The sequence below is a fragment of the Pleurodeles waltl genome, chromosome 1_1, assembly GCF_031143425.1.
Source record: "Pleurodeles waltl isolate 20211129_DDA chromosome 1_1, aPleWal1.hap1.20221129, whole genome shotgun sequence".
In the NCBI taxonomy this organism is placed as follows: Eukaryota; Metazoa; Chordata; class Amphibia; order Caudata; family Salamandridae; genus Pleurodeles; species Pleurodeles waltl.
The window spans coordinates 397247714-397265808 of NC_090436.1; the positions used below are offsets into that span (position 1 = coordinate 397247714).

The window sequence follows — 18095 nt, forward strand, 5'->3', positions numbered from 1 at the left end:
CACTATATTGATATCACCTTGATAGGTACATATTATTTGTCATTTTTATACATTTATTGGGTCAAATAATGTTGCAATTTGTTTGATATATTAATTGATGCCCTGTGTGCTCCATTCTTTTTCTAATTAATATTAACTTGTTGGCACAGGTTTTTCCTGTACCTATACACACGTTTGACAACGGACGTGTTTAGAATGTTTGAGCACCACAACCATACTCTCAAATATAGGAATGTGCGGTAGTCGTTTGGTTTTGTTCTGTTGTCAACTTACTTAATAATCTCATTTAACCAACCGGCACTTCCTAAGTGGATGTTAGTAAATCTTAAGACTTGGAATTAATACTTTGCTATCAACATACTTATTTTTTCAAAATGGCTCAATTTAATGACGATAGGGAGCAGATATTTTCAATGATGTTTAATCAGCAAACAGAACCGTCTTTGAATACAACAAATAAAAATAATCAATCTGAAGGGATGAGAAAGAAATACTTCAGATTAGAGAAACTACGTAAACAGGAATTATCCCGTTGGTGGGATGCTACAGTGTTAAAAAAATACATTGCAGATAAAAGGGTACCACGAGGGCTTAGAATAGTGATCTTCCCCTCTTTTGATGATTTGTCATCTAAACACCTACACGAATGGGAACAACTACTATTTGAATCTTCGAGGGGTATGATGACGATACTTATAGAACATGCCGAACAAAAAAGAGACATGTTACTTAAGGAAATCCAAGAGCTAGAACTGGAAATTCTCAATTTAAATTTACCAGAGGTCAAGGAAAAAAATGATAAGATACTAAAAGATATATTAGATGGACATCAATCTTACATAAAGGACAAAAAAATGACAAAAATAAGGAGAGATGAGAGGGACTATAGAGAAGGTCGCATATACACTTTTGCAAAGAAATTTGATGGCATTTCAACAAAGCCAATAACTAAGGACACAAGTAGACAAATTTCGGAAAGTGAATCTGAAGTCTCAATCACATCTGGGGAACCGTGTTTGAAAGGCACCTTATCATGGGATGCCATTTGTACTTGACATCTTATTATTTGACTTCCAATACACAGATCTCGCACAATGCAGATCTCCAATGACATTCTAATACTTCATTTTGGATCTACAATTGCCTCATAAATTATGAAGTTTATTAAACTATCGAATATCTTTTTGAAATCTTAAGCCTTGATAAAGTCCCATAGTGGACGAAACACGTGTCGGCTGAATACAGATGAACTTTATTATTGGCTGAATACGGATGAACTCTATTATTCCTTTTCAATTTGGGGCTGAATACGGATGAATCTCAGCTTCCTTCCTCAAACTGGATGAAGACATCATCTTTCAGCTATTTCTTTGGAATGGACATCTTTTGCTCATCTCACTACTATATGAGATCTGTATATTTTTTCTCCAAAGAGGGGATTCAGTACTTATTGGTTGATGTGACAATTTTTTGTTGGTTATTACATTTGATTTACAAATAGGTCATGTACCACTGAATATTTTGATTGTTAATTGTGACACTGTTCTCCTTTCTATTCTTAATATTTTCTATATTTTTCTACGTTCACATTAAATCTTACATTTATGATATATTCAATCATTCAATCATGAGTCTCATTGACAATCTGTCAAATTGATTAGGCACTATATTGATATCACCTTGATAGGTACATATTATTTGTCATTTTTATACATTTATTGGGTCAAATAATGTTGCAATTTGTTTGATATATTAATTGATGCCCTGTGTGCTCCATTCTTTTTCTAATTAATATTAACTTGTTGGCACAGGTTTTTCCTGTACCTATACACACGTTTGACAACGGACGTGTTTAGAATGTTTGAGCACCACAACCATACTCTCAAATATAGGAATGTGCGGTAGTCGTTTGGTTTTGTTCTGTTGTCAACTTACTTAACTGTCCTTCTTAGTAGGCGACCTCTTTGGTTTGTGGAAAATCTTAGACTCCACCCCTCTGCACCCTTCCCACCCACAACATTATTGACTAAACCACACGCCCGCCTCTGCATACATTCATCAAGTCAGCTGACTCACTTTAAAAACAGTGCCTTATTCAAACTGTTAACGTTTGTCCTAAAATCTGTATAATATTAGCCCTCACCTCTTTAGCCACCTTCTTGGAACACGATTCACTAATTTCAACTTTCTGGCCATACAAACTCCCCTGTGGCATAGCCAAGTTCTGGCCTTTGTGCTCGGGCCTTTCTGCTTCGTAGAGCTCCAATATTTCTAGTCCCTACCAACTTACTTCCAAGCAATCCATTCTCTCCAGTAGTTCAAAGCAGCATTTAAAACATATCTGCTAACGCTGGAAAAACTAAAAAGATATACTGGTCACTGTTTTATATATATTAATTTCTACTGAAAGGTCCCATGTGTTTGTCATCTCCAGCCTGTTGCTTACAAATTCCATATTGTCCAAAACCGAAATGTAATTTGTGTGGATTCATGTTAATCTCTGCCCATAACCTGGCAATGCTGCTATGTAAAACATTTTTGTTCGAAATAGTATCACTGTTAAATAAATATAAGAAACCAAATCCAGTTCTACACAGGTAGCTAAAAGGAAGATGAAAATATTTTTTCCAAATAAGCACCACCACAACAACATAAATTAAATGTACCCTCATACTAATCTAAGAGTAAAAGAGCAATAGAAATAGAGAGCATGGGTGCGACTTTATTTTTGTGTGTCTGTGTGTGCGATTATTTTGCCTATTCTTAGCATAAATGGTCGAATAAATAGAGTTACCAATGGAACCTCCCAATTTACATCTTTGAAAATCGTGAATGTATATATCATGACGCCTTTAATCCATGTTTCTGTAGATTAAAATTGCACCTTTAGCTCCAAAGTAAATAATTCATTTTCCGACAATCGGACGATACTTTATAGCTGATACAAACCAGGGTCAAACAGTCCCAGCACTTACAGGCCAGGTTTTCCTTGCCAATGAGGGCCTAGCTAGAAGTGCTGTACAAATACCAGTGCTGTCCTTTTGTGTGGTTATATTACAGAAAACTCCTGTACGTCTCAGACCTTGATTTCTCCCTCAAAGGATCAGTCCATTAGTCGGTCTGCATGTTTGTCAGCCGTTTATGTTTTTTTTACTTTAGGCCTATATCTATTTTAAAATGTTACTATCTGATTAGTTCGCTGAACTTCCCAAATAAAGATTTCCTTTTCCTCACTGGGTGACAATGAGAACATGGAGTGAGTATTTATTACTTCTCCTTCACTCTCTGGTGTTTCATTCAAGTTGCTGCCTGCTTGCCTGTGGACCGAAGAGACACTGTTCTCCAGAAGTATTTCTTAATTAATCCTGTAGAGTGAACGGAGCATAGCCTTCTACAATCCGTCAGCTTGTCCGTAGTTATTTAATTGCTGTAAAACTCAGTCTTCTTATAATTGTCAACGCCAAACCTCATACTGTCTTTAGTCTAACCGTTCATGGTAGCCTTCAATTGACTTTTTGGAACGTTTCAAAGTACAGATATTAAAATGTAGCCTAGTCAGCAGGCTAGTTTCATGGGGTGTAAAGGGTTATAGTAAGAGTTGTTTACTGATATGAAACCCCATCATTATTTGGTGAACATGTACTTAACAACATATTACTACAACCAGGTTTCTTTCAGATTAATTGTATCAAGTGACTGTTCTGGCTGGGGGTGGGGGTGGAATTAATTCGAACTGTTTTCACAATGAATGGAATTTATTTCGCAATCAAGGTAATTTACGACTTTACTGACACGTTAAGTTGTTATTATTCTTCTGTTGCAGGGAAAAAGGTCCAGTGTATTAATTTTCTGTTAATCTCCATTTGTACCACTTTTTGGGTTACCTTTTAAATCCACATCTCTACTTATTTCTAATGTATTTGTTACCTCCAGATTCCAGTTTCTCAAGAGGTACCTTTAGCTTCTCTTTGTGCCAATAAGACTGAATAAAAGCAGCGTTCCACGTACAGTGGCTGGGGTACTTTCTCCGCACATGACTTGGTGTATGTGTGTGTTTATTGAAAGTGACTATTTTCTACCGGTGGATGTAATAAAACGCTAGAGAAGTCAAAACAAAGCACATGCAATATTTTAAAACACACAAACATATTCGACATGGCATGAGTACAAATTGTGCTGTAATTAGTCACTGAAGCCATTTTAAAGCCATCCAGGACGTCCTCGACTCAGAAAGGTCATCTTCAGGAGCATAGGTGTCGACTGTGTAGTGAAAAAAGAACTCGAGCTCAGCACTGAGCGTGGCAGGATGTATTGCACCAGATAATAACTTCAAAGACAACTCCTCAAATATTTCGACCTAAATATTGTCATTGAAGCACTGCACTGAAAACGTTGATATAAAAGCGAGATGTTTTGACTGGTTCTTGTTGTTTATGCCCTGCAGTCTCGCTCTCGTATTCCTTTAGAACTGGGCTCTGTGGTGAATGGAGTTAAAGATCCTGCTTGCAGTTATCGTCTCATGCTTTTAACAGAATATTTTGTGTATTTTGCTAAAAGTTATCTCCTGTTTTTCCAAGTTATTTTTAGGTTGATAGCACCCTCAGAAGAAGAGGAAAATTGGGATGTCCATAAAATTAAATGTCTGTCAGACCATCAAGATGACATCCGCTCATTGATTAATATTAATGGTAAGACAGTGATCAACAAGAACGCATTAGGTCAAAGCAGATATACATTTATTTGTAAGCAAATGACAAAACATTGAGTTAGACAATGGGTAATCGATGGAGCCGAATCTTGTCATTACAGCATTGTGCACCATAGGCTGTAAATGTTAATTACTCTACTCACAATTAGAACATGGGCAAAACATATATACTGTCAATGCATAGATGGATATGAATTCACAAACACGTTAATAGCACTGAAAGCATAGCATTGTGTACTACTTCCTGAAGTAGTCTCAAATGTATTTTTATTTTAGCCATACTCTTCAATGTACTTCTTTCAATCTATTGTACATTTGTTTACACTAGAAACCTATTTCATGACATAATAGATTTTAACATTGTTTAATATTATGGGAAGATCATTGGCATCTTTTTTTTAAATCTTGTCTCATATCTCTGCTGCTGTTGCTTTTAATTTCCTCCACATACTCTTGAGTATTGTAAACAGTGTGCCTGATGGAGCATGTTGGTTTTCTTTCCTGTTAATTGACTGAGCGCCCTTAGGTTTGTGAAGGATTTCAAGGCAAATTAATTAAAACTCAATAGCTCCATACTATGAATTGGTTCTTCTTTGGGTTGAATTGCTTCATCCGATGGATATTTTTAACCACAAATTCTGCACCTTGTGAATATGCCAGAGAAAAAGTCATCCCCTAAGATAACAGGGTTCAAGCCGTGTAGGGAGTGTTGCAGACCAATGTCTGTGACACCCCCAAAGTATATCTGTGATGGCTGGGGTTAGATTATGATTCCAGGGCCTCTGATGACTGTGTCCAGAGGAATCCAAAGGCGATATGGGACCTGCGAGGCAAAGCTGTATGTCACCAAACATCAGAAGATTCCATGCTGTGGCCAGTCGAATTCAAAATCATTCCCGCAGCAGATCATTATTGCAGGTGAATTCTCTGGGTAAGTCCAAAAGAAGCATAAGTAATCAAAGCTGGAATCAGTCCACTCCGGAGAGAGGGTCGCAATCCGGAGAGAGGGCAAGGCCGTCAACCATCTCCATCTGAACCTATTCCGAACCTAGTCCTGATACACCCTAAATTTCCTGGTTCATTTGAAACTTCATAACAAGTGGAGGCTTTTAAGGAGGTCATGGTGCATGTTTTCAGCCCTTTACCACCTTCGGGCCCCAAGGATCCATAGGGGCCTCCAGTCAAACTTCCACTGGCTGACCCACTATTGGTGCCGACTATTTTCCTCAAATTGCAGCCCATTGTGCTTTCAGAATCTGACTAGAATCCACCTTAACCAAGGTTGCGCCCTACTTCCTCCAGAATGAAGCCGGCTGGCAACCCTTCTGATTAGAATACCTTGCCCTTACCACATGGCAAGGCTCAGACTTTACACATTCGTTTCTGCTCTGACTCAGACAGTAACATTTATGGTGAAAGGGATGATTGTTTATCCCAATATGATAAGGATAACTGGTATGTGGAAGTACGGGATACTAGTGCCCTGGATACTTCGTCAGGTACTGGCCTTCGTTCTCTTCCTGGCCCTGCCACTGAGGTTAGTGTCTCCTTTGCTGAGGTTATGTAGAAGGCAGCAGAAATACTAGACCTACAACTACCTGCTGTGCAGGTCACAGAGGTACAACCATCAGAGGAACGCTGTTGAAGGTGCTCACGGACACCACCATGTGGTGCTGCCATCAGGGCAGAGTGGGGTCTTAAGTCCTGTGTTAGGAGGCTCTGCACCTCTGAAAGTGGCTGGACTGCCAGGAAATTTCTCTGGGGATGAACCACCTGTCAGGATCTCTAAGCACCACGGCAGATGAACTCAGCCTTCGACTCTTAGTGGACCATGAATGACAGTTACACCTGGATTTGTCGCAGGGCATCTTCCATCAATGGGGAGAGCCCTGGCCTGATCTTTCAGTCACCGCTGAGAACGCTCTATGTCAGCACTTTTGCCTTGTTGTAGTTCCCCAGAAGGCTGTCTCTCAGAGACACATTTTGCCTAGAGTGAAGCCTGGGACTCCTCTATGCCTTTTCACTGCTGCCTCTTCTGTTCCAAGTTCTGAACGGCCGGGTCCAAGCTAGCCTAGTTGCCCCGGATTGGACCAGAAAAATGTGGTACCCTGAACATTTGGGCATGGGCATCTGTTCTCTGATCAAGCAGCTGCTTCTTCAGTTGCGGCAGCAGGCCAGGATACTGTAACCGGGCCTATACAATTTGCATCTTCATGTTAGGAGATTGAGCAACAGCAGTTGACCTTTCTCTCGTAGGGGATTTCCATGTATAGTCATCAGCACTGAATAGTTCCGCGCACCTGAGGGGACCCCGGAGCACTGATGTGAAGTATATTCTTAAGTGCAGATACCAGCCCTTTGAAAAAAGGTCTGTCAAAACCACTTAAGAATACACTGTGCAGCCTATGTGAACAGCTACACAGGTCAAATTGTTCGAAAGAAAACAGCTGTATTGTAAATTCACGTTCAAACACTCATTTATTCTAGAAATGTAATAAAAAATACATTCTCATACTTTATTTACATCTCCGATGAGAATAAAACAATGCAGGGCAGTGTAGCCCATAGGCTGCCATTATACAGAATGTAAATAGAGCTGTGCCTTTAAGAAAGTAAAGTCTTCCTGTATCCCATCATGCACAGCAAAAGGCAGTTGCCTCAGTTCTTTTTTCCGGCTCCTTCTGACAGGACCCTGAAGCATTGAGCTCTACCTCACAAAGCCTTTTTTTGACAGAAATTCAATTAAAACCTTTTGAATTTCAATTTCACTCGACGTTTTTAATATTGAGTGAACATTTGCTAACTTTTTCTGTCAAATTCTGACAGAAATTTAAGGTTTTTCTATTTTAGAAATGCCTTCACTTTTTGATAAATGTCCTTCTTGTGGCAGAAAAAAGGCTAAAACAGACCCACACCGGGTCTGTATAATTTGCCTTCCATCCAGCCACAAACCTGACTCCTGTGACATCTGTAGAACTTTCTCCAGAAGGACCCTTCGTGATAGGGAGAAAATTCGACTTCAGGCAAGAGAGGACAGGAGAAGAAGTGGTCAATCTGCCAAAGCGAGCAGAAGGTCAGTCTTCTACCAGGGCTCACCCTGTTTCCTCTGCAACTTCTGCCAGACCTGCTTAGAAACGGCATAGGTCTCCGACGACGTCGAGGGCATCGACGCCGAGTCCAGGAACGGCGCCAACATGCTCACCGTCGAGGACCGGTTCACCGGCGAGAAAGAAGCATCGCTCGACGTCGGCAGCCGTTTCGCCGTCGAGACGGCGTGGACGCTCGCCGTCAAGAAGATCTGGGTCCGGGTCGCCGTCGACGCGACGAGGACGGTCCGCGTCGAAAAGATCTGGGTCCGGTTCGCCATTGACGCGACGAGGATGATCGGCATCGAGAGAGAGTGCTTGCCGTCGAAGGATCTCAGCGACGGGGGGGATCAATGCCAAGAGGCACCCGCCGTCATCGTACTTCGACGTCGAGGAGTGTGTTGACGTCGAGGCGACAGTCAAAGAGGCCTAGAAGGGTTTATACCACTTCAGAATCCTCGGCCTCACTCATCCTTCTTCCAGCTTCGCCTCAGCTGTCTCCCCAACAGCCGCCGTTGCCGCAGACACCGGTAACACCTACGGCTCCTCTTCCGGCTCCCCCTTCAGAGTCTGTGCCGGTGACTCCAGCGGAATCCATAAGACATTCCAGGCATTCCTCTAGACGTTCGTCTTCCTCTCGGCACCATCGACATGAGTCATTTCAGAGATCTTCACATTCACGTCATAGACATTCCTCTTCGTCTACACGGGATTACTCTCCAACTCTGTCGGACTCACCGTCCCCGAGGGTGTCCCCCATAGATGACATGAATACCTTCCAAGAGGTCCTAGTGCGCGGGGCGACCAAACTAAATATCCCGCTGGCGGTACCCGCCCCATCAACCTCGGTGATCTTCGAGAATTTACACCAGAGAGCATCCTCATAACCTTTACTTCCACTGGTCCCGGGTATTCTTGAACCGGCAATGGATATTTTTCTTACACCGGCCACAACGAAATCTGCTCCTTCCAGTCTTATTAAAAAGTATCGCCCACCGGAACAAGACCCTCTATTCCTAAGGTCGGACCCAGTGCCGGACTCGGTGGTTATAGTAGCGGCAAAGAAATTACACTCTACATCTCCGTCTTCCTCCTCGCCTCCGGACAAGGAGAGTAGAAAGATCGATGCCGCAGGCCGAAAAGTATGTTCTACTGCAGCCATCACAATGAAAGCAGCCAGTGCTACTGCTTTATTAGGAAGATACGATCGTGCTCTTTGGGATTCTATGCTGCAGTTTGCGGAGCACCTACCCAAAGACAAACGGGAAGATTTCTTGGAGGTCATGGGTGAGGGTGCCATGGTTTCCAACCAGGTGATAAGCGCTTCTGCCGATTCTTCAGTGCTGTCGGCACATAACTACACTCATGGAGTAGCTTTACGACGACACGCTTGGTTGCGATTAACATCTCTCAAACCAGAGGCACAGCAGAGAATTCAGAATTTACCATTCTCAGGCTCCACCTTGTTCGGCTCTCATGCCGATGACGAGATGTCAAGAATGAAGTCTGAGCTAGACACTTTAAAAGCGGTAGGCATCGAACGCCCAAAGGAACAACGAAAAGTATTCCGTCCCTACCAGCGAAGACTATTCACCCACAGGTATCAGACACCACACTGGATGTCCTCACGCCCTCAGCAGCAACAACAGCATCAAAGGGCCTTCTCGACACAGCGAAAGTCGACAAGGGGTCGTTCCACGCCGCAAACTCAGGCAACTCGCCAGGCTCAGTCTTCCTCCATCTGTTCCACCCAAACCAGCCAGCCACCACCTCGAAGCTCTTCAGTTAGAAGTAGCAATCTTATTACAAAAAAGAGCAATAGAGCCCGTCCCGATCAATCAACACGGGAAAGTGATTTATTCGAGGTATTTTCTAGTGCCAAAGAAGGACAAACAAGAGCTTCGTCCCATCCTAGACCTAAGGACAGCAAACAAGTGGATTTGCAGAGAGAAATTCAGGATGCTATCCTTACACCAAATTTACCCGCAACTTCGTCAGGGCGACTGGCTCTGCGCGATAGACCTTCGCAACGCTTATTTTCACATTCCGGTGAGTGAGAAACATCGAAAATTCCTAAGGTTCACCGTCGGCAAAAGTCATTACCAATTTGCGGTTCTATCCTTCGGCCTCAAATCAGCACCGAGAACTTTTTCCAAATGCATGGCGGTGGTAGCCGCCCATTTGAGGAAGCATCGAATATTTGTCTACCCCTATCTAGACGATTGGCTCATAAAGGCCTCCAACTATCTAGAGGCTCAACAACATTTCAACTGGGCTCAACAGCTGCTCCAGAATCTCGGTCTTCAAGTCAATCTTCTCAAGTCCACAGTAACGCCTGTTCAGAGGCTGCACTACTTAGGGGCCATTATAGATACCAATCAAGGAAAGGTGTTTCCTTTGGAGGAACGACGATTATCGATTCTCCAAAAGTGCATACAACTAGAGAGAACACCACAGACCACTGCAAGAGTAATATCCTCTCTACTGGGCTCGATGGCGTCTTGTATCCATCTCGTTCCCAATGCTCCCCTCCATATGAGACCCTTACAGGAGTGCTTGGAGGATCAATGGTGCCAACTGATGGACGATTGGGAGAGCAGAGTCCTTCTTACTCCCCACGCCCTACAATCCCTCAAGTGGTGGTGTTCACCCAACAATCTTTTGGTGGGGATTCCTTTCCAGCAAAAGACTCCAGCTCAAACCATCGTAACAGACGCATCGCTGCTCGGATGGGGAGCGCACATGGATCATCTTCGAGTCCAAGGCAAGTGGTCACAGAGAGAGAGTCTCTATTATATCAACCTGCTGGAGCTTCGCGCAGTCCATCTTGCGCTCAAGGCCTTCCTACCTTCTCTGAAAACGGAAACTCTCCTCCTCCAGACGGACAACGTGGTCACCATGTATTACGTAAACAAACAAGGAGGCACCAGGTCCAAGATATTATCCAGAGAGGCTCAGACAATATGGCATTGGCTTCTAGCCAGGAACCTGTCGTTAGTGGCAACTCACCTGCCGGGCAGGCAGAATGTTCAAGCGGATGCTCTCAGCCGCGTAATGGACGAGAACCACGAATGGGTATTACACGACGACGACGTTCGTTCCATTTTCGCACTATGGGGTACCCCCTCTATAGACCTATTCGCAACCCCAGAAAACAAAAAATGCCAGATATTACCATCCAGGGACGCTGGGGAATGCCCTGTGGATAAACTGGTCAGGAGCATTTCTTTACGCCTTACCACTGCTTCCCCTGATACTGGCAGTCCTCCAGAAGCTATCCAATGCTCAATCCAAAATGATTCTAATTGCTCCAGAATGGCCACGCCAATGGTGGTTTCCAGACCTTCTTCACCAGTCACTCAAGCCACACATCAGACTGCCTCATCGTCCGGACCTTCTAACGAAGTTCCGAGGGCAGATATGTCATCCCAACCTCTCATCGTTGAGTTTGGCAGCATGGTTCCTGAGTTAGTGCAATATGGACACTTGAACTTACCTCAGGACTGTATGGAAATCCTAAGAGAAGCAAATCGCCCTTCCACACGATTGGATTATGCATGCAGTTGGAAAAGATTCTGTGTGTGGTGTTTGGACAACAACGTTGACCCGATATCCTGCGGAGAGGAAACTATCCTGCCATACTTGCTAAGTTTGGCAAAATCGGGTTTACAATTGACATCAATAAAAGTGCACTTGGCGGCTCTAACGGCATATAGAAAGAGCCCCTCTCAACCCTCCTTTTTTAGGATCCCAATTATAAAGGACTTCCTGGAGGGCTTAAAAAAGGTCTTCCCTCCCATTAGGAGACCATCTCCTCCTTGGGAACTGAATGTTGTCCTCTTGCGTCTGATGCTACCTCAGTTCGAGCCAATACATAAAGCATCACTTCAACATCTCACGTGGAAAACTGCTTTTCTGGTTGCAATCACATCAGCGTGTAGGGTCAGCGAAATCCAGGCCCTTTGCGCTCAAGGACCCTACACAGTCTTTCATTCTGCGAAAGTAGTGATGAAGACGCATCCAAAATTTTTGCCTAAAGTCGTTTCCGACTTTCATGTGAACCAAACCATTTCATTACCAACTTTCTTTCAAAATCCAACTACCCCTGCAGAGAGAACCCTGCATTCCCTGGATGTAAAGAGGGTTTTGAAATTCTACTTGGACAGGACAAAATGCTTGCGTAAATCACAGCAGCTCTTTGTTAACTATGGCCCAGTTAGAACAGGGTTGGGCACGTCTAAGCAATCATTATCCAGATGGATTGTTTCATGTATACTGTTGTGTTATCAGTTAGCGAACAAATCTCTTGGTGGCAAGCCAAAAGCCCATTCTACTAGAGGGAAAGCGGCTACTGCGGCCTTAATGAGAAATATCCCTTTGGCTGAGTTATGCAAGGCAACCACTTGGAAATCGGTCCATACCTTTACACAGCATTACTGCCTTGATACAGACGCTAGGGCAGATGCGCAGGTTGGACAGGCCTCGCTTAAGAATTTATTTGCATGATTCATGTTTTTTCAGTATTACTTTGTCTACTCCGCCGCGGTTATGGGGATGTTCTTGCTAGTCTATTCAGTGCTTATGACTATACATGGAAATCCCCTACGAGAGAAGGAATGGTTTCTTACCTGTAACTCAAGTTCTCTCGTAGGGGTATTTCCATGATAGTCATAAACAACCCTCCCTCCTCCCCGGTGGAGTTGACATAAGAAAAGTTGACATAGTAGTATCGATGTTGCTACTCCAACTAATGTTTTGTTCCTTCATGTCAGGTTACAAGCCTTCAAAAAGAACTGAGGCAACTGCCTTTTGCTGTGCATGATGGGATACAGGAAGACTTTACTTTCTTAAAGGCACAGCTCTATTTACATTCTGTATAATGGCAGCCTATGTGCTACACTGCCCTGCATTGTTTTATTCTCATGGGAGATGTAAATAAAGTATGAGAATGTATTTTTTATTACATTTCTAGAATAAATGAGTGTTTGAACATGATTTTACAATACAGCTGTTTTCTTTTTAACAATTTGGCCTGTGTAGCTGTTCACATAGGCTGCACAGTGTATTCTTAAGTGGTTTTGACAGACCTTTTTGCAAAGGGCTGGTATCTGCACTTAAGAATATACTTCACATCAGTGCTCCGGGGTCCCCGCAGGCGCGCGGAACTATTCAGTGCTTATGACTATCATGGAAATACCCCTACGAGAGAACTGGAGTTACAGGTAAGAAACCATTCCTTCTCAACCTTACACCTGAGGTCACTGATGTCATCTTGGTGGCAAGGTGGCGTTTTTCCACAAAATTGGTGTACGCCAGATGTTGGAAAAAATTTGTGGCTTTGTTCGACCCCCATCGCATTGGCCCACTGGAAGCCAAGTTGTCTGGAGTTTTGTTTTTTGTCTTGTGCCTGGCCCAGCAAACACTTGCCTGGGGCACTGTTAAAGGCTATTTATTGGATCTTTCGGCTGTTTTTCCGGTTGCCTGATCAGACTTACTTATTTAAATCACCTGTTCTGATGAGATTTTTGTAAGGTTTCCAATACTTGTTTTTGCAAAACACCTTTGTGGTGCCACAGTCGGACTTAAATTAGTTCGCACTTTTTTGATGTGCACTCCTATTGAGCCACTGCACAGTTGTCCTTTGAGATGTCTGAGATTAAAGTGATCTTTCTCATCACCTAACATCGGCTAGGTGTATGACCAAGCTGCAAGGTTTTTTGTTCAACCCACTTTATACAACATTCTTCGCAGATACGCTGCTATTCAGAACTAGAGCTTCCTTTCTGTCGAAAGTGGTAACTCTGTTTCATGTCAGCCAGGCTATCACCATTCCAGCATTCTTTTCTCCCCCTCACCCACCCAGAGAAGAAGAGAGACTCCATTGTTTGGACCCCAAGGGAGTGCTAAGCTTTGATACAGATTGCACCAAAGAACATCTGGCAGATGATCATCTGTTTGTGGCGTTTCTCTGAGCAAAGAAAAGCTAGTGTAAAAAAATAGATTATTATTAGGGAGAAGTAACTACCCACCTCAAGGAATAAATACAATCCTTGTCAAGGTGACCCCCTAAAGTCACTAAATTAACCTGAGCTGGACCCCCTGGTAGGTATGGCACAAAACAGAGAGGCTTAACTTAGGTCAATGTGTAAGGCATTTACACAGTAACAAAACTGTGTAAAAAAAGTAAAAATGCAAAAAATGAAACATCCCTGACTGGATTGTAATAACAGAGGAAAATTTAATGAGCAAAATGACACTGAAATTACAAGAATCCAATAAGGTGAGCAAGCGATATGTCTTTTGAATTTTTTTAAGTAGGGATAGCACCAAGAAGTTCAAAGTGCCGACATTAGTCAATGGTTACAGTAGACTCGGAAGTAAGCACCTATACAGATGCTAATCACTGGCTGGCAGAAGTGGGAGAGCAAATGTAAATAGGCCTCTAGATACCTCAGACGGAAAAAAGTACCTTTCTAAAAGTACTGTTTTCTTAGTGTTTATCAAAAAGTCCAGCTTTAGTATTTGATTGGGTTTCTAATAACTATTATGGATAGCTATATAAATATTTGTCTTGCTGTTTGCTAACTGATGTTACCATTTTAATGTAGTAATGTAACCTAGAGTTTTTCTTTGTAGCAGCTACCTCTACTACCGTGAAAATAGCTTTTGGGGCTGTCTCACTGTAAGGAAATATTTAAAATTAAATTCCTAAATGTCCTACTTTTTAAGTACCATTCACCCTGCCTTACGGACAATAAGACAGGCATGGAGGTGACTTATCAATATTTACGAGAAAGGCTTTGACCTATCAAAGGGGGTTATTTTGACATGTCAAATATTCAGTTGACAACTGAAACAGCCAAGCTACAGATGATAGTCTTGCAGTCATGTTTGCGCTGTATCTGTAGTGAATGGCACAATGGGTGCTGCAGTCCACTAGTCACATTTAACTTACTGACCAGGGTTCACTTTGTACCATATACTAGGGACTTATAGGTAAGTTAAATATGCTAATCAGGGGTATGCCAATCTCTCCATTTTGAAAGGTGGGCACATGCACTTTCAAATCAAATCAAATCATTAGCATTTATAAAGCGCGCTACTCACCCGTGCGGGTCTCAAGGCGCTAGGGACAAAGGGGGTGGTTATCGCTGCTCGAACAGCCAGGTCTTTAGGAGTCTCCGGAAAGCGGAGTGGTCCTGGGTGGTCCTGAGGCTGGTGGGGAGGGAGTTCCAGGTCTTGGCCGCCAGGAAGGAGAAAGATCTCCCACCCGCCGTAGAGCGTCGGATGCGAGGGACGGCGGCGAGTGCGAGGCCAGAGGAGCGGAGGGGGCGGGTGGGGACGTAGAAGTTGAGCCGTCTGTTGAGGTATTCCGGTCCCTTGTCGTGGAGGGCTTTGTGTGCGTGGGTGAGAAGTCGGAAGGTGATCCTTTTGCTGACTGGGAGCCAATGCAGGTGTCTCAGGTGAGCGGAGATGTGGCTGTTGCGGGGTACGTCGAGGATGAGGCGGGCTGAGGCGTTTTGAATGCGTTGCAGGCGATTTTGGAGTTTGGCGGTGGTCCCAGCGTAGAGGGTGTTGCCGTAGTCCAGGCGGCTCGTGACGAGGGCGTGGGTCACGGTTTTTCTGGTGTCGGCGGGGATCCAGCGGAAGATCTTGCGGAGCATGCGGAGGGTGAGGAAGCAGGCGGAGGACACGGCGTTGACTTGCTTGGTCATGGTGAGAAGGGGGTCCAAGATGAAGCCGAGGTTGCGGGCGTGGTCTGCGGGGGTCGGTGCGGTGCCGAGGGCCGTGGGCCACCAGGAGTCGTCCCAGGCGGACGGGGTGTTGCCGAGGATGAGGACTTCAGTTTTTTCAGAGTTCAGCTTTAGGCGGCTGAGCCTCATCCAATCTGCGACGTCCTTCATACCCTCTTGTAGGTTGGTCTTGGCGCTGGCGGGGTCCTTGGTGAGGGAGAGTATAAGTTGGGTGTCGTCGGCGTAGGAGGTGATGATGATGTCGTGCTTGCGTACGATGTTAGCGAGGGGGCTCATGTAGACATTGAAGAGTGTCGGGCTGAGTGATGAGCCTTGAGGTACGCCGCAGATGATCTCAGTGGGTTCTGAGCGAAACGGAGGGAGGTAGACTCTTTGGGAGCGGTTTACGAGGAAGGAGGCGATCCAGTCCAGGGCCTGGTCTTGGATCCCGGTGGAGCGGAGGCGGGTGATTAGGGTACGGTGACAGACGGTGTCAAAGGCAGCCGAGAGGTCAAGAAGAATGAGGGCGACTGTTTCACCGTTGTCCATCAGGGTTCTGATGTCGTCTGTGACTGAGATGAGGGCGGTTTCAGTGCTGTGGTTGGTTCGGAATCCGGTCTGTGAGGGGTCGAGCAGGTTGTTGTCTTCCAGGAAGGTGGTCAGCTGTTTGTTGACGGTCTTCTCTAATACTTTGGCTGGGAAAGGCAGAAGGGAGATGGGGCGGAAGTTTTTCAGGTCGCTCGGGGCAGCCGTAGGTTTCTTTAGTAGGGCGTTGACTTCGGCGTGTTTCCAGCATTCGGGGAAGGTAGCAGAAGAAAAAGAAGAGTTGATGACGGTCTGGAGGTGCGGGGCGATGATGTTGTCGGCTTTGTTAAAGATGAAGTGCGGGCAGGGGTCCGAAGGGGCGCCGGAGTGGATAGAGTTCATGATGGATTTGGTTTCTTCCGTGCTGATGTGGGTCCAGTTGTTGAGGGTGATGGTCGGGGATGTGGGTTCGGTGGTGTTAGGTTGGGTCTGGTGTCCGAAGCTGTCGTGGAGGTCGCTGATCTTGCGATGGAAGAAAGTGGCGAGGGATTCGCATAGATCCTGTGAGGGCGTGACGGCGTTGGCGTTGGCGCTGGGGTTGGAGAACTCCTTGACGATGCTGAAGAGTTCTCTGCTGTTGTGGCTGTTTTTGTCCAGTCTGTCGGTGAAAAAATTCCTTTTGGCAGTGCGGATCAGGTGGTGGTGTTTGCGGGTAGCGTTCTTGAGGGCGGTCATGTTGTCAGCGGTGCGGTCCTTGCGCCAGGCTTTCTCAAGTGCGCGACAAGTTTTCTTTGATTCTTTGAGGGTGTCAGAGAACCAGAGGGGTTTCTTGGTGTTGTTCTGTCGCTGCGAGCGTTTGAGGGGAACAAGGTTGTCTGCGCAGTTGGAGATCCAGTTTGTGAGGTTGAGGGCTGCGACGTTGGGGTCGGTGGTGAGGGTGGGTTGGTTGGTGGCGAGTGCGGCGAACAGTTGCTCTTCAGGGATCTTGTTCCACTGTCGGCGAGGGATGGGTTGAGTGCGGAGGTGGCGGGTCTCGCGTCGGAATGTGAAGTGGACGCAGCTGTGGTCGGTCCAATGAAGGGCGGAGGCGTGGCTGAAGAAGACGTGTTTGCTGGCGGAGAAGATAGGGTCGAGTGTGTGTCCGGCGATGTGGGTGGCAGTGTTCACCAGTTGTTTGAGGCCGAGGTTGGCGAGGTTGTCGAGCAGGGTGGTGGTGTTGGGGTCGTTGTTTTGTTCCAGATGGAAGTTGAGGTCGCCTAGGAGGATGTAGTCCGGTGAGGCGAGGGCGTGCGGGGAGATGAAGTCGGCGATGGTGTCGCTGAAAGGGGCGCGAGGTCCGGGAGGACGGTAGACGAGGGATCCTCTGAGGGTGGTCCTCGGGTCGGTGCGAATCTGAAAATGCAGGTGTTCAGCGGCAAGAGGGGAGTCTTCAGTGGAGGTGGTGACGCTGATGGAGTCTTTGAAGACGATGGCGATGCCTCCTCCTACTTGGTTGGTGCGGTCTTTCCTGGAGATCTTGTAGCCTTCGGGGATGGCGGTGGCGATGTCTGGAGCAGAGGAGGCGTTCATCCAGGTCTCCGTGATGAAGGCGACGTCCGGTGCTGTGGAGTCTAGGAGGTCCCAGAGTTCAACGGCGTGTTTGTGAACGGAGCGAGCGTTGACTAGGATGCACTTGAGGTGGTTGATGGCGCGTGGGCTTGTGGTCGTAGTTGTTGCGTGGTGGAAGATGCGTTTGCAGGAGTTGCAGGCGAAGGGTCCATGGGTGCGTTTGGGGTGAGCTTGGAAGCAGGTGTTGGAGCGTCCTGGGTTGAGGGCATGGAGGGTGGTGGGGTCATAGCGGATCATCGGGGCCTGGGAGCGCTGGGGACCAGGGGTCATGGCGCTGGGCGCGGGCCAGGCGCAGACGGGCGCAGACGGGCTTGCCTCTGGTGCGCCTCCGGCGCGCCAGCGGCGCACCCGCTGCGCGGTCGCACAGCGGCCGCCATATGAGGTAGGAGGGGGGGAGGGGTCAGCTGGGGGCGAATGGGAGCTGGGGGGCGGGGG

At 45.7% G+C, this 18095-nt stretch overlaps 1 protein-coding gene across 2 annotated transcripts in view; it reads left to right on the top strand.

Annotated features, from left to right (window-relative positions):
* WDR41 (WD repeat domain 41) overlaps nucleotides 1–18095 on the top strand; it is a 404073-nt gene that overhangs the window by 260662 nt on the left and 125316 nt on the right. For both annotated transcript variants that reach the window (XM_069223450.1, XM_069223458.1), the window contains exon 8: nucleotides 4578–4688. In XM_069223450.1, coding sequence (XP_069079551.1) covers nucleotides 4578–4688 — 111 coding nt within the window. The remainder of the gene's footprint in view (nucleotides 1–4577; nucleotides 4689–18095) is intronic.